The sequence below is a fragment of the Dermacentor albipictus genome, chromosome 6 (assembly GCF_038994185.2).
Source record: "Dermacentor albipictus isolate Rhodes 1998 colony chromosome 6, USDA_Dalb.pri_finalv2, whole genome shotgun sequence".
Lineage (NCBI taxonomy): Eukaryota > Metazoa > Arthropoda > Arachnida > Ixodida > Ixodidae > Dermacentor > Dermacentor albipictus.
This window is the reverse complement of record NC_091826.1, coordinates 28,246,586-28,264,051: the sequence shown is the minus strand read 5'-3', so window position 1 is coordinate 28,264,051 and position 17,466 is coordinate 28,246,586. Positions and strand designations below refer to the sequence as shown.

The following is a 17,466-nucleotide window of genomic DNA, read 5'->3' as shown; positions in this document are numbered from 1 at the left end:
GTAGACTGTTACTTCTTAACTTGATTTTACCTGCTTCTAACAAATTGCCTGTTTTCGGCAGAACCTCGATACCCATTTTCAAATGCAATCTTGCTAACTGAACGCTATATCTTATAGTTTGCCAATTCCCGCGCTTTCTACAACTTTCACGCGTCGTTTTCTTTTCAATTTTTTTTTACCCCTCGTATAGACAATCTGGTAAGCGGTCCGTGAGCGCCGCAATCTTTGACGTACAAGAAAAATATTTAGCTTTTGTCCACGCTGTCGTTGAAATAACCAGGTCAAGGAACACCGAACGAGGTCAAAAAACACCGAACGCATCTGCGTGAGATCATCTTCATGCATACGAAGTTACCGTTTGCGCTCTGTTACCATTAGAAACCACCAGTGCTAAAAGCCCAAGATGGCGGCACTCCCTAAAGTTCGTGAAATATTATGCGTGTTCGTGCAGCTTAGACACCGCGCTGTTTTCAGTATTGAATAAGCAAAAATAAGTATTACTCGTCGTGAGTATAGTATATCGCTCAAGTGTCTTCGCGGTCTTTTAGCCGTCGTATGTGCTGCAAAAAACAAGCCAGGTCTTGCGACAGCAGGTATACAATGAACATGCGTGTTAAATTTATTCAGCCATTGCTCGATAGCCGCGTATCTCAGGACTCTCAATAAAGTTTTTCCATCTATCCATCTATCGCGCATCGCACTTGCGCATCGCGGAACTCGACTGCAGTATCATGCAACGTGCTATCCTCAATTCTGTAATACCCAACGCATCTCGTATACGCATCAAATTCTCACGTAAGCATAAAAAACTTAACGCATGAACCACAGTGCCGTTTTGATAGGCTGAAGCGGGTTTGAAATTGCGGATTGTTCAGCGAACCAACTACTGAATATTTTTACTATACTAATTAAGCTCTAACTCAAATATCATTTCATCATCCTTATTTGCCCAAATGTGCTGTCGGTATAGCCGCAAAAAGAGATGAAAAATGGCAACAATCTTTGATGGACAACTGTGTTTGGGCATGCATTGAGGGATTAAGAAGTTATCTTGCTTCGAATTCCGTGTTTCTTCGATATCGATGTGACATCGAGTCTTGCGTTTTCTCTCCCGCACAGCGGAGTGCCCTGTCAACGAAACTTTCACTGATGTCTTGAAACCGGGCAGGAATTCCACGGTGTGGAACAGGATGGCCCTCAGAAAAATCGCATGTGACGACCACGACTTCGGTTGGTATACGTACGTGCTTGTGCAATCGGTAATAACTTGTGCATAAGAAGACAGAAAACAGCCAGCAGCTAATGAAGTCCTAATATTGCACGCTTCTCTTCTACGCCCAGAAGCTTGGTTTGGGCTTCCGGCTTCAGGACAGATGAATATAGGGATATCTTTTCTCCTACATGTTGAAGTTGAGATTAGGGAAGGTTAAGATGACATGACACTAGCTCGTGAACACTTAAGATGGACCTTCGAATCGCAGACAACTTTGATATCGATATTGAAATGGTACATCTGAAAGGAACTTATGCTCTAATTAGACAAATGCTGGTCTTATTTGATTGGAACTCGTTGCATCGAAAGGGAAAGTGGAATTCAATTGACTGCAGGGAGCGGAATTTCTATTTACCACGCATCGTCTTCGCAGAGGCTGCCGAAAATTTGTAAGGAAAAAAAAATTTCATAACACACAGAAGTCTCTGCCACAAGGAGATGTCGCATTTCTATAAACTGGGTTTGCCAGAGCAACGGACTGTGACAGAAATGATACCCGAGTTTATTGTGTAAGTGCAACTGTTTTAATGTTTACGATGTTCTTGCATGAGTGCTACTCTAATCTTAAAGAACACTTTAGAGTCGTGTATAACGCACCAATTTTTTTTTCCAATGTGTTAATAGCTGGAGTTTAAGTGGTTGTGATGTCGTTGTTTTTGTTACCGACGGTTCTTTTTTCCTAAGCCTTATGCTATAGCTTTTCTAAAGAAAAAGACATATTGAGGACCCTAATAAAAAAAATGAGCCTAGCAGTCGTAATTCCTGTTTTTCTTTTGTTTAAATGCAAAAAGCCTTTATTAAAATTGGTGTATTGGCGGCTGAGCAAAAGATTTTCTACGTTTCAGTTCACTATTATGGGACACTCCGAGGAAAAGCTTCATCCTAAGACAACTTCAGGAGCTTGCCCCGTAACATGTCCTATCCACGTCATATTTCAACCAGCGTTACCTTAGGGGAGTTTATGAAACATGCGATATTTATTTCATTTGATTTCGTTTATTTACCATAAGGGCACAATAGAGGGCCTTACATGAAAGTGAAAGTTACGTGAAATAAAAAGTAACAACCCAAGTGCATATAAGACAACAAATAGAACAACCCGAATAGTCAACATAACTCAAAAAGCAAGAAGTCGGCAGAACACAAGTTGACATGGCATGTGCAAGTATAACAGTCCCAAAACAAGCAAGATATTCAGCGTCAAAAATGTCAGCAGGACATGGAGAATGCAATACAACATAATACACAGAAAGTAAAACAAAGCCCACAAAGTCGGTTAGAAAACATCGCTTTTTACAAAGGTTAGTAACGCCGACCATAAAGAAGATGAACTCATTATCATGGCTATGCTCGATGACAATGAATTTCACTAGGTAATCGATAAAAGAAGCGGGGCATTTTAATGTTGTTGTTTTTTGTTCTGGCATATACAGGTCTAAATTTTCCTGCATGGCGAGCAGAAAATGAAATGTGACGTGTCAGAAAAATATGTCCGTGAGCAAAATAGGCGTCACTATGGTACAATGAGTGAAGAAAAAGAGTTAGATGCTCAACTCGCGTGAACGCTTCTAGTGACTCAACGGGAATAGACGTTTTCCGTCTTCTCACTCTCTGGTTAACGCAATTTGAAGTGATATATTGTGCTGCTTTATTTGTATCAATTCTATAGCATGCAGCTAAGATATATGACGTAGGGGTTCCATACAACAAAACTACACTTTACAGACAACCTGATCAATGAGGTATAAACTTTGTCTTGTGCTTTTGTCGGCTCATTTTTAAAGCCGTATTAGAGCACAAAATTTTTTCAAAGCTTTGTTAGCAACGTATTAGTCTACATTAGTCTTGAATAAGGGTAGACGCCTAGGTATTCTATAGAACGGACAGAGTCAATGAGAAGTTCGCTTACGGAGTAGCAGTAGAAAGGGGTGTTTCCAGATGCACGAAATATATATAAAGGACTACAAAGGACTCGGTTAAGTTCTGAACACATGGTCCGCGTAATTAAACAGAAGAATTCCACAATTTTGCATCCCACATGAAGTATTACACAAGATTTTGTTCCTTACGACGTAACGTCGAAGAACATTCAGGTGGTGCTATTGTTCATGTATGTTCAAGAGGTTTCTTGTGTGGTATACGTGGACACTCAAGCCATTGTTCTTGCCGCCAGCGCCGCCACCGTGATCATTCTCGTAGTGATCATCATCGTTTTCATCATCAGCGTCGTCACTGTTTTGTCTATTTGTCTGAATTTCTTCTTCCTCAAGGTCGGACCGCTCACCACAACTTATTGGTTTATGCGGTCATGAGAAGTGTTTCTTCATGACTGAGCTCTCTACGTTTGTAATTAGGATGCGGCAATCGCGAATACAGTTCAACGTGAAAGGCCCGTGTCAGCGAATTCCGTCGCGACACATTTAACAAAGCACCTCATGAGATGAGAAGCGATACACCTAGGAGCCGAAGCACCTCAATGCTAGATTTGTAACTTTGCTTCCTGTAAAGCACTCGCAATGGAACTTGCCTCTGGTACACTTGAAAGCATAAATTTGAAAATCGTATTGGAACCGCGAAGCGCACAATTACGGGGTAACGTTCTTTTAGGTGTACGCACTAACGTTAGCTGAAGTCGCCCCCCCCCCCCTCGAAAGTGCATCACGAGGCACATTTTGAGCGCTCAACCATATTTGAATCGTAATCCAAAGAATTGTGAACTATCACTTTCAATTAGGTGATTGCCGTGTACCGTAAAATATTTTTTTTTCTGACCACCACCAACGTTTTCACGAAGGCAGCTTATGCGGGTGGCATAAATATTCGTCGTTGCTAATGCCTTATGTTTTTCTTCTCATGAACATGGTTTGAAGAATAGCCAATGTGAAAGACTCTTTCATAAAGAAGCGGACTCGTGTCAACCCATGTTACGGTGGGCGGTAGCATTAGACCTTCTACCTTTCCGATTACCTGTCGTCGCTGTTAAGTTGGCCAGCCAACAAATTGACCAATATTATTGCTATGATGGTTCCTTTAAGCATCCCTTGTACATAGTACGTGTTCCAGGCCTGATGAAGCTTGAGAGGTGTGACAGGGCTTGGCAGGCACAGAAGCAGTGATTCACCATGTCCACAGTGAATAAAGTCACAATATTGTAGTCACATTCGGCACAACACACACACACACAAACACGAAAGCTGTACTCTGAAGAGAAGATGTACATGAAATTGAACATGAATGTATGTTTATGAAGACGGTGATCATTTCAGTCAGTTTGGCAGAAAAGGTGAATGGGAAGGGAATAAGGTTGACGGTTAGAACTGGCCCGCCATCAGATGGTTAGTCTCTGTGTGCGAAGCCTCCCTCCCTTTACAGTTCTACTTCCTAGTAGTAAACAAGGCTATAACATGAACATATTAAACACAAAGCTGTAATCCTCTTTCGCTTGACAATACAGGTCAAAGTAAAGTGACTTTTTTTGTAAAGAGCAATATGTGCGCAGATATAAATTGAGATTTCGAGATTCCTTATTGTGCATAAACAAGCGACGACCATAGCCTTCTATAGGTCATGTTGCTCATCGCCAATCAGCCATGAAAAACGTACGCCTTCAAACCCACTCCGGAAACTGTCATTTTGCTGTGAGACCCACTAACGCCTCTGATGGAATAGCTACACGCGAATTTAAAAGGCACATTCTTCGAGTGATGCACCTTCAGTTTGCCATTATCACTATAGCAGAATACAAAAGCCGCTCGTGAATTGTACTCTGCACTTGATGATTATTGCCTAACACTGTACGTCCTGCTTTCACTTTAATTTAACGCAGTGTGGCAAGGAAACGTTTCTGCAAACTACGTCCTCGCAGGTTATAGGCACTTAGCGTTCCACATCGACAAAGTTATAAAAGAAGGTAAGTGTGTACTGCGTACGCTGTAAGGGTTTGGCTCGGGGATATAGTGATTTGAAACGCTATGAAGATGACTGATACGATCCACTAGAGAAGCTGCTGAGGCCATTCCCCCCAGGGACACTGAAGCGGTGTTGAGCACACAAAATGAATGATGGAAAGCAATATCTGGTTCCTCAAGTACATATTCGGTCAAGATAAGTGTTTTGGCGTGCTTTCTAATCACTCATTTAGCCTAAAATATGTTTAGGCAAACCAGAGCAATTCATTCATTCATTCATTTATTTATTTATTTAGCTTTAATGGGCGCTAAAGAGGACCAGTTTAAACTGACAGGGTATGGTAACAGTGTACGATAACACTTTGATTATTAGAAGATAAAATTATCATCCTATGCAAATGTTTCTTCAATATCGCGCCAGAATCCCAGTGCAGACACATCAGTGTTATGTGCCAAAATTTCAAAAGGTGTTCTGTGGCTTTTTTTTTGTATTTGGACAGTTGTGGGCTCAGTAAACGTTTCTCGAGCCTTCATAAATTGAGTTTTCGGTTCTTTTTCTTTAATGTTTAATGTACTCTATCTTTGCCGAGAAAAAATCTAGATTTCCGAGCAAATGCCGTCAGAAAGCATGACGTCACAGCGAGCTGCAGCGCGAGAACTTCAGTGCGGCTTCTCCACCACCTGCATTTCGTTTTTGCATCTTTCTTTGCTTCCTAAGCCCACTCCAGCGGTAAGAGCGTCAATTTTGTGTGCGTGGTGTGACAGAGAATAATTTATGAGCACAGATCAATTTTTGTTTCTCTCTTTGGAATCCCTTTGACGGCTCAATGTAAAGATAAATGTACGAGACACGATGTTGTAGAGGGGCTCCGGATTAATTTTGTAGCACCTGGCGTTCTTTCATGTGCACCTGAATGTAAGCATTTGAGCGTTTTTTTTTTCATTTTGCGTCATCGAAATGGCGGCTGTCGTGGGCGGGAGCCGACGTGTAGACCTCGTGTTACACAAGAGACCGTCAGAGCCTCTGCTCCATCACAGCGGGTAGCGTAAAGTAACTACTCAATTTTCGTATGGAATATGACGCATGCAAGAATAATGGCCACTATTAGCTGTTTTAATTGGTGCAGGGGTGTGCATGTCAGAGGACGCCATTCGCGCGCTGCGGCCACATGACCATGAGGCTAGGAGTGTTTTTTATGCGAAGCATATTGCGAGAGCTCAACCCAGCTCCTCAGGCGCGGCGGTGTCGCCTTCAATACCACGTGACACCATGACGTCACGACAGAGGAGAAACGGGGCTCCAACTCGCGCCGTCGCTCGCGGCGTCGCCTTCAAGGCTGACCACGTGACACCGTGACGTCACGACAGAGGAGCAACGGGGCTCCAACTCGCGCCGTCGCTCGCGGCGTCGCGGCGGTATATCAGAAGCTGCGCTTGCCTCTGCTAGACACTCACGAGGTGAGATGCCTCCTGGAGACAGAGCTGCTCGTTGGAATGAGAAGCGAAGGTTGCGGCGTGCTACAGAGACTGTTTCTAGGTGGCTTTGCTACGGCGCAGCGACAACGCGCCCCCCATCGGACGCGGTGAGCGTCGAGCAACGCAGCGTTCGGCGCGACAACGAAATGTGCGCCTGAGCAAGCGCCGCACGCCTGAGCCGACGCCGACGACACCGGCTTTTCTGCGACACGAGCTCCTTAACGCTGTCGCGTTAAAATAAAGGCTAGTATGCTTCGCATCCTGGGCTTAGCCTTAGCTAAGCCACAGCCAGTTTTTTTTTTTTAATCCTTGCAAAAAAGAGTCTCTAACGTGTCTGTTTGTGTAGTCAAATAAGTCCGCCGTGGTGTTTTATGTGTGTATCTGACTGAGTTTTTGTCGGCCTTCTTCTGGGCCAAAAATAATCGCTCGTACCACAGAGCTTATTTCAACGTACTTATTGAGATGGATTGCTTGGAGGCTGACATTCCTGATACGAGAAACGAAAATACGTAATCGTTGAACTAGAAAAATTCCACTAATTAAGATTTAAATTATTTGTGTGGCAAATGTTGGAATTTCAGACATTGTAGCCGCCGAGTTTTTGAGGCGTACCCACTTGAAAGGACATATGTTTAAGAATTCTTTCCCGAACTGTGCGAGCAAATACATTGTGGCCCCAGTAAGCTTTGTGCTTTAATGTAAGAAACGCCGCTTTGTTAAAATAAAGTTAGTAGAACAACAGCGCGTTTTCACCGCAATTTGATGGCGCACATTCTAAAAACTGGTGCCAACGTCAGAATTTGTTTTTAGTGATTGTGAGCATAGCAAACTCGCCGGCTACAATTCGAAAATGGTATTACGTGCCGTAAGGTTATTGGCGAGAAAATAGTCAAAATCAATCAATTATGCATTTCGGTTTGTCGTGCAAGGGATGTTAGCCTCTTCCAGAAATCCAGCTGAAAAATTATGATTGCTTTACCTGTCGCACGTTATGACCTGTCTCTGAATTTCAAATTTTAGGTGAAGAAAATAGCCGTACTCTTCAAAACCAAACGCGACTTTTTCTTGGCCGCCAGTTGTGCAACACGTCGAACCTCGCCGTCGGACGTCAATACGTCATATTCGGCAAGGACAGCGATGACGACATCACGGATGGAGGTTTAAGGTAGGCGTACTGCGCCTCCATGGTGCGCCTTTTCTCACCCGAGAAAATGCGGCCTTCTGTCTGTAAACTCGATACCGTCTAGCCTGCTGTCTCGATTTGGCGACATACCGAATCTGAGCTTGCGTGTTTGAACGCTACGCTTAGGCGAGAGAAAGCGTGATTGTGACGTCATGTGTAGTCACCTTAAACAAAAAGCTGCCTCTGAGAACAACGCTCTGCGTGTGAATTTTCAAACGAGGGTCAGTGTTCCAAGAAGCCCCATTCACTGAGATGCAAAAGTTTCACTTGTAATGCCTGAGTGTTTCGAAAGATGCCATGAGATGAGAGCAGGTAAACCTGCCAATCCAAAGTTCATACAAAGCGAAAGTAGGCAGATTTAAATTCATTCTTGAGGGCCAGGAAGTGCCTGAATTTTTTCGTGACGAGCACAAATGTAACATTACCTATTAGTGCAATGCAAATATTCTCATTCAGACAAAATACATTTATCACATGCTAAACGCAAGTATGCAGCCTATATAGATACATAGTCTTTTAGCGTTTTTCACGGTCCAGTATTATTAATTTCTCGTGTGCGTCACAGATGATGTAACTAGAGGACATGGAGTCCATATGCAATTACATATGGACTCCTTGTCTTTCGCATGGAATGAAAGGATTCCACAGAAAAGTACGAAGTTGTCGTTTGTTGGCGCGGCCGCACCATCATGCATGGCCGGCCATTGACATTGCATTTGTACACTTGCCTAACGCGCTGTGATATAAGGAAACCGGTGCCCTGCTCCTGTATTACCTTCATCCGCGCCCCTTACAGACCCTTTTTCATCACCGCTTATTCAACTGTGTTATCAAGTGCCTCGTTTACTGTCGACTCAATGCAATTCTGAAATACGTAACTGCAAATTTCAGCACGTGACTGAATTTCTGGTATTTGACCTGAACTTCAAACTCGTGATTTAGAAGCATACTACCATCGGCTACAAATGAACGTGGCGTGTCCAGCGGGCCAGGTCTTCTCTACCGCCTTGGCGAAACTGCAAGCCCCTGTTTGTGACAACTTTGGCTCTGTTGAACGAGCACATAATTATAAACTGTAGAGTGCACAGTGGGGGAATGGCCATACAGGAGGCAAATAAGCATGGAAATAATCTCTCAGGACCCTATGATATTTACGCATATGTTAGGTCTGTGACACTCCCTATCAGCGCAACGTCAAGCGCTCGATTTGTTTTTTTTGTTGTTGTTGTTGTTGTTGTTGTTGTTGTTGTTGTTGTTGTTGTTTGACTGGCCTGAATCGCTAGCCTGTCTCCAGAAAATCTAGCCCTCGTTCGGACATTAGTGCGCATCAAAACTTTGGCAAACGCACTTAAGGCTGCTTACGTGTCCAATTGCGAAAGCATTATAGTCGCTCTAGCATTACATATGATCAGAGTTTGCTGATTAAAGCCAACCCTGACCGACGAAATCTGAACAGCAAGCGACGCGCGAGAGGCTGCGTGTGCATTTTATTGGATTGGATTGGATTGGATTGGATTGGATGTAGTGGCCCCGCCCTTTGTAACGGGTGGGCATCGCCGTGAAAAAGCAGCGATGCCGTGGCCTTGGTAGGTAACAATCAGGTACATGCACACATACACTGGTAACGTGGCGCCATCTGCTGCCCATCGGCTGCGCCATTACGTGTCCACTGACGTAAGCGCCAGGCACACACGGTATCAGAACCACGGAGCCTCCCTGGCGTCGGGGAGGAGGGCTCGTCTCGAACCGCAGAGGCCCGGGTTCGATTCCCACCCAGACCAAAATCTACCACATGTTCTTTCTGAAGCCATTGATTTACGTTGTTTTCACGAACCATCATGAGATCTTTGACGTCACCCCGAGCGTTTTTTTGACGTGTTTTTCTCTCTGCACCCTCTGACATTTCTGGAACCATGTCTTGGTCACTGCGATGCGGGATTTTCGCGTGATGGGGCATATAATGCGCTCGCGCAATAAAAAGTCAAAAAGTGAAATCAAGACGACCCATACATTCGGACAAGGCGGACTCCAATGTGAAATTTAGATATCATGTAGCGTTGTGGTCCATTTCTCGTTTTTTTTTTCTGCCCTCATTTATCTGTCGACTTCCTGTCCCCTCCCCTCCACCGTGGCAGACCAGATTGTATAATCAAGTATGTCTACTCCGGCAAACCACCCTGCTTTTACATAAATAGCTGTCTTCCTCTCTATTTTGTTGAAATTTCTCGCACCATAATGACCCATGTAAAATTTATATATTTTCACTCCAACCTTACTTTTTGCATTGTCACGTCGGGAACCAAGTGAATTTTTAGGTCCTACCGAAACAGTGTCTCCAAAACGTGATGCTACTAACTATTTTTGTTTTCGTTCTTGCTTTTCAGCGTCAGGTACCCGCTGAATCACAGAGTTCGGATCTACCATACTTCAAGTGGTTCCACACTGCCAGCTAAAGAAAGAAGTGTGCAAAAAAGCATACAGTGGCTCTCGGACGGGTTTACCAGCGAGGGTGGCTGTAATGAATAAATGTTTCAGAACGGCCACTTGTTCTTGGTGTTCAAAGCTGCCGTTACGAGCGGGTGAACAAACGCCGTTTTATGTCTATAGCCCCATGATTACTTTCATTTCCTTACAGTAGTGTTACATATTCGCCCGCTATAGTCAATAATGTATTGGTGTCATTAAGGTAAGGTAAGCGTTGCCTAAAATGAAAAATAAATATTAATGAAGAATTGTTGGAAATTGCAAACAACACAATAAATTGAGAATTAAGCGAAGGTAGCGTTTCTACAAACTTTTCAGCCGCAGAGGACACACTGCTATGCCGGTGTCTATAAAAGGATGATGCCTGGAGAAAAAGAAGATCGGCAAAGAACAAATTTAGACGAACTGGTGAAAATGGCGCCTTTAGTGTATGTTTTGTCTTTCAAAAACCAATATCTTCGGCCGCAGGGTAAGGAATTATCTATGGTTGCAGCACCTCCAATAAAATGGCACAGCTATACGGTCCAGCCCAGCCCTGTATGAAAAAAATACAAGAGTTCAAAGCATGCATACTAGCCTTTTTTGGCATTGAAAGCGACAGTCACGTACATCTCAGCTTTCAGCCATTTGATTGGTTGCGATCCCAATTGGAACACAACGTAAAGACCTTGTACCCCTGTAACTTATTGCATAAAAACCTTATACCACCCAAATTTATTTCCGTTGTGGATCCCAAGCGTAAGCCTTGCTCACATGGGAACGCTGAACAAAAGCCTCGATGGTAACCATTCTGTGCAGTGTGCCTTACCGAGAAAACCTAGGAGCTGCAGATAGAAGCCGCACAAATCCTACTGGACATGGGGCTTTCAGAAGCAGGCTTCAAGCTCATACGTTGAAAGTATACATTATTCCACAAATTACTTCACTATAAAATATTATTTAGTGCCACGATTGCAGAAAACTATTTCTTAGCAGAGAAACAGACGTAAATTGTGGACAAAATTGTTACAGCCACTTCAACGATACGCCTCCACCGCTCATTACCTGTAGCAAAAGATGTTCTTTCCTTTTTTTTTTTAGGTGTTCGTGAAGTGTCTTTCACTCAGTGAAGTTTCGGAAAAGCGTCTAGGAACAGTGGAAGACGTTTTGGTACTGTTCACACGTAAGACTGTGTGAAGTTGATATGCATTATCTATTCAGCATTTATTTTATTCAGTCATTTTTATTTAGTTTGAGCTCCCCACCTTCCTGTTTGGTTGCTAACTGTTAGTAAACGAAACGTTTCACATCCCTAATTAATATGCACCCTTTATTCGTTCAACAATATTTACTTGTTGATATGTGAGCGAGATATTGTGCTCCGATGTCTAATCGAGACTGACGAGGGCGTAGAAAAGAAACAGATACGAAGAAACACAGAGCGGCCGTCTGTATCTGTTTCTGCGTCCTCGTCGTCAGTCGTTTTCAAGGCCTATTCGTGGCGTTTTCAAGGGCCGTTCTTGTGCACTTGCCAACATTCTGCTCCAAGCTTAACTTTATTCGATAACATTTTAATAGCTCGAGCCTTTTTCTTTAGAGTAGCGAGCCATCAGGTGGACCAGCCGTGGTTGCCGCCGAAGTATAATGCAATGTAGTAGAAGTGCGATTCTCTGTCCTGTTTGCGCAGGATCCCACCTAGCACAATTAATCGATCATGGGAGGGTATTAGTGTGCAATAAACAGCTGAGTGCGTATTCTAAGCGCTGTAATCATAACGTAGTGTGAAGCATTGCGGAATTCGGTTACACAAGAGATTTGTCCATATAAATCCACCGTATCTTTATAAGAGTACAGATTGGATTGTTGGCGCATACGTGCAACGCGGTTCGAGTACCTTAATTTGCGCCACATGTCGTTAGTTAGACCATCGATCGTGGTCCCCCCAAAGGTTGTGGGTTCGACTCCCACCAATCGTCGTTGGTGCGATTCCCTATGAATTTCGGTGCCATAACACCGGGCATAGGATTTTTTCGTCCCAGGAGTGGTCTAAGGATTCCGTCTTAATAAATACACAAATGCAGCTCTAAGCTAAGCTACAACCACCAGAAGCCATGTTCAAGATAGTAAAACGCTCGGCTGGCTTGTGGGAGACATCAACTACGAAGGTAGATGTTGCCGAGATTGGTGGCCCAGGTTGATGCACATCATATGGCACAAGCAATCGTCGGCAAGCCTGCTTACCCTGCGCGATTGACCCTGGTCTCTGTGGGGATGGCCTTTAATCTAACGAGGGCGCCTCATGAGTTCCCATTTGGCGAACATATGTCGCCGGGCGGTGGGGTTCCTGTGACCGATATCTGCGACTCGAGTGGGTATGTAGGCAAGTAACCCGGAAAATCCGTTCTGGAGCCCTATGATTGTCCAAAGGGAGTAATAATATCGCCATCCTACTTCGAAACGACGTAAGCAATTATTGCTATCCATGTTGAGGGTTATTTACTTTCGCTTTTAAATCTTGTCACATGAACTTGTTACCCAGTTAACATCTTAGGTACCAAAAAAGGTGGTATGTATCGGTGACGCAGGCGCAAGTGAACCTTCTTTGTATACTCTGTTCGGATGTTGGACTCTCTCACGCCCTTTTATATTTGTTTTCCCCGCATGACTCTCGTGACTCCCGCATCTGGCTTCCGCAGTGTTTGTGATGTTTGTATAGGCTGGCAGTTTTCATGGAGACGGCGAGTTTTATTTATTTATTCGTTTGGCATACTCCCATGGACATTACGGAATGAAAGAGGGGAGTGGTGATTACAAGCAAAACAGTAAATTGAAGAAAACAAAACTTATATACAAAAGCAAATAATGAATGGCACCTAGATATACAAAGTTGGTTGCCGTTCGTGAGTGCAGGTTGAACAATGCGAAGAAAAAGGATCTTAGTTACTCAGTGTTAGCTATGGCGTTCTTGGATAATTGGGGACTTCCGACCGTGGCCGCTGCAAATGACATTGGATCAGGATAATGGAAGGCCGACTTTGTGAATATGATCTAGTCTGGGCGATACATATGGAGGTGGGGAAACAAGTTTGTTGCGTAACAGCGAGTGATGAAATAACTTTTCAAGAAGACATAGAAGGAACATTTTGCGCTATTCGCAAAATGATACTCGCGGTTCTCTTAAAGTTGTAAAGAATGAAGCAAGTAGAGTTAACTTGAACCATTTCCAGCAAGTTTCTTGATCGTTTCTTTAGCTGCATTAGAAAGATCCTATGCCGCAAACGAGCATGGCTCCATGTCTTCCGTGCCCTTGCTTATCTCGACTGCTGTTGTGCATACAATCGGCGTTGAGTGTCATCGTTTCTGGATGAATATCTTGGAATTATGCCCAGTGGGCTCCCGATTTTTACTACAGCCAATGCGTCCCTCATTTGGTTGCTCATACTTTGATCCTGTTTGTTTTTGTCCTCAGGCGAGCCTCAAAGAGAAAAGCACTGTCCTTTGCGTTATCGAACAAACTATCTCAGTAAGCTCCACGAACTTTTGGTGAGAAATGAGAAATAAACAAGAAATATTTACCGCTGTTCAATTATTGTTTTCTTTTAATTTATATGAGCACACAACAATTCTCCGTGGAAGTTTAAACGCGGCAACAAAATTCAAAAGTTAGAGATTTGAGAGAAAATTGTAGGTCCTAAATTTTTATAAAACACTTTTTAAAATACTTTTTGTATGTCGCTAAATATTAATTTCGACACACCTTTTACTCTGTTTGGCAGGTCTATTTTAGCCATCCACTTGCTTTTCACATTACCCTTTTGATCGACGGGTCTCGCGATTATAGTGAACTAGTGCACAATACTTGTCAAACAAGTGTGGCATCAAACAAGTTCGGTCACCGACGATAACGCCCTCCTGCAGCTGAGGTCTTTGAGGTCTAGTTGTTCGTGACACCGCATGAATTCCCACTAGGGTTACATTGATATGAATAGTCTGCGGTTTCACGTACAGAATAGTCCTGCACCTGGAGCACATTTGAAACTAGCTGCATAAAATGTTATGTACTTATTGTGCTGCTCAACGAATGGACGCCCCAGAACCTAACTGTGGGGTTGCCAACCTAAACAGCACAAAAGTGGGGCACAATATATTTGGTGTCGGTACTCCCTCAGTGAATTACTCCTAGGTGCATGGATTGATTTTAAAAGAGAGTAATAATTATGACGGACAATTTGTTTTACACATTTAATGTGCTATTTTAAATCGTGCAGAACAGTACTAGAAACCATTGAGTCCGTCAATCACTGTGTAAGCAGCTGTATCTTTCACTGAGGTGGCACGAAGAAGGAAGTTTCGTAACTGTAGGCTGATCAACCAACTTTCTGCATGGGAGTCCCAGTTGAACACATAAGGTTGTGACCAAATATTCCAGGGTGAAAATCAAGCCTTTGTGATTATCAGAAATGTTGGGACTCCCAATAAAAACTGGGCTCCAGGGCCCACAATGAGCTCTTTGTGCTAGGGAAGCCACAGATCAGTTTTAATTCTAATTGGTAACTTTTGACAACACCACAAATCAGTTTTGTGTCAGTTTGCATTACTGTATCAATTTTATGCAGGATACATTGTTTATCCGGCATTATCCTAATTTAAATAGTACATTAAGTAACTCTCTGTTTTATTGCTTACAGCGTCTTAACTAATCAGAGTGCGCTTGTCACTGAGGCCACTAGACAAGCGACTCTTAAGGTTTGGATACCTTGTGATATTCCGGTGCCCGTTTTCACGTTTATGCATTGTAATGCAGTGTTAAATGGTATACAGGGATTATGTATGTAAATATCGATGTCTTTTCACCAAATCACTAATTTTTGGGAAACTGGGTGATGGTTGGAGGAAGCTGCAGAATGTTAGGTTATACTATATGAGCAAAATAGTTCCATGCAAATCAATCAAACTTCTTATGTAAGGGTACAGGCGACTTATCACTAGGTGGTACGGCTAGAAATAAGCTGAATGTTTAAAAATATTCCTAAACTCAGTAAATTGAGAATGCAGATTGACGGGACTGAGATTCATAGCACATTTATTTTGAGATTCATAGCACAAGAATGTTTACCGAAGACTTTGAATTGCACAAGCTGTCTCAGAATGGTAAATGCATTACAAGGATGCGCTCATACACGTGACGTTTCTTGTACAGAAGGTATTGACCGTGAAAGCATGTCTTATCTCCGCATGTTCTCTCTAGACTGTAACGCGAACGACTTACCTTTACCTGAAGACCAAAGCGGTATTGAAAAAAAGATAAGTTTATGACATTCCGTAGATCTATAAAAGGTCTCGCAGGGATGCCCTGAAGGGTGAATTAGGTGCACATATGCTGAAATAGAGTACCTAGATAATGACCATGGTGGTTTTGAGCTGTGAAGTATGTGGCATACTTTGATGCATAGGTGAGTTGGTCGATTTGTAAACTGGACCACGGATGCGGGTTTAACCTAGAGTACCAGCACATTGAGTTACATTTTATTTGGCGACATGCAAAGCTATACAAAAGCTGAAAAATACAACTACGTACAAAAAAACACTTCATTACAAAGCTCTCGCGCCTAATTATTAGTGAGGTTAATGTTGGGAGCTGATTATGAGGCACGCCGTAGTGGGGGAACCCGGACCACTTGGGGTTCTTTAACGTGCACCTCAGTCTAAGTACTTTTTTTATTACATGGAAAGCAAAACTGAAGGTGTATTACAAAGTTGACACCACTACACACTTAAAACTCGGGCAAACACACACATGCATCAAACAAGCGCATCCAGTCTGGCGGAGGTTTCTGCACAGCGTACACACTTCTTACATAGGCAGCACTTTCGCGAAAGAAGGATTTTGTAGATCGCGGGCCTTCGGCATGGCGATCAGACAGTCTTATAGACTGTGTGATCACACAGTCTCATAGATCCCATAGACTATATAAACCAAGTACTATGAACATGTCATAGAGAGGACCACCTGTAAACTTAAACGGTAGAAACCTAATTGGATATGGAGTCATGTCAATGACCTTTTTAAGCGTCCTTTGGAGAATGCCCCAAAAAGATACAGCGTCGCTACAGTCTATGAAACAGTGATCTATGATTTCGGCACGTGGAGAGGGACGACAATTTGTTGACCACGGCACAAAGCAACCCCTTGAATTCAACCAAGTTTTAGCAGGGAGTGTTTCCGAATGTAATTTAAAGAAAAATGTTTTTACTCCAGGAGGTACACACATTTTTCGGACGCGGTTAAGTACATCCTGATAAGGTCAGCTTAAATAAGGTGCACGACACAAAGGATCTGGGAAAATAGAGTCCACCAGTGCCGCAGAAATTGCTTTTCGACTCGCAGTGAACACGTACTCCAGGCTGAATCTAACTTCCCAAAAAAGAAATGTGTCAACTTCCTTGACAAAGCCCCAAAGAGCCTGTGGGACAACTTTCACATTTGATGACGCTACTATATTAGGAACATAATGAACTAAGCGGAGTTGCAACATTTCACGCAAAAACGGATGGTCACTGTCTCGAAAGAAAAACAGGCGAGAAACAATTAGCCTGACGAAGAGGTGTACTAATCCTAGACCACCACGTTCAAGGGGGAGGAACAGATTGTCGCGCCGCATCGATTCACAGCTCGAACCCCAAATAAATGTTGCAAATACGCGATGCAGTGCGTGAAGGCGAAGTCGTGAGCAGTGCAGTACTTGTAGCACATACATAAGACAGGAAGCTAAGAACACGTTGCACACTTCAGCACGAAGGAACATTGACAAATTCCGCCCTCGCCATGAATTCACCTTACGTTGAATTTTGCCAACTTCTCCCGACCAATGAGCGTTGCTTTTTCTATACTGTGAAAGAGGCACTCCTAAATAACGCAGATCTTCTTTCCATTGAATGCTTGCGTATTGTGATGGCATTGTGGCCAATAATCCAAACCAAAAACCTGAACTTTTTTCAATGTTAACGCTTGCATCAGAAGCCGCACAAAATGCTTCTGTAATTGCAAAAGCAGTCTTTACACTCTTCTTATCGGTAAAAAAAAATGGCTGTGGCTTAGCTAAGATTAAGCCCAGGATGCGAAGCATACTAGCCTTTGTTTTAGTTGTTGAACCACTGTTTAG

General features: G+C 43.2%; 1 protein-coding gene and 1 pseudogene across 6 annotated transcripts in view; one reads left to right on the top strand and one right to left on the bottom strand.

Moving 5' to 3' along the window:
- Nucleotides 1-10,380, top strand: part of LOC135905091 (A.superbus venom factor 1-like) — a 312,000-nt gene extending 301,620 nt beyond the window's left edge. For all 6 annotated transcript variants that reach the window (XM_065436075.1, XM_065436074.1, XM_065436073.1 and 3 more), the window contains 4 exons: nucleotides 1,120-1,230; nucleotides 5,100-5,183; nucleotides 7,678-7,822; nucleotides 10,225-10,380. In XM_065436075.1, coding sequence (XP_065292147.1) covers nucleotides 1,120-1,230; nucleotides 5,100-5,183; nucleotides 7,678-7,822; nucleotides 10,225-10,366 — 482 coding nt within the window. In that variant the 3' untranslated portion in view covers nucleotides 10,367-10,380. The remainder of the gene's footprint in view (nucleotides 1-1,119; nucleotides 1,231-5,099; nucleotides 5,184-7,677; nucleotides 7,823-10,224) is intronic.
- Nucleotides 10,381-16,077: 5,697 nt separating this feature from the next.
- Nucleotides 16,078-17,262, bottom strand: LOC135905137 (uncharacterized; annotated as a pseudogene).
- Nucleotides 17,263-17,466: the final 204 nt, after the last annotated feature.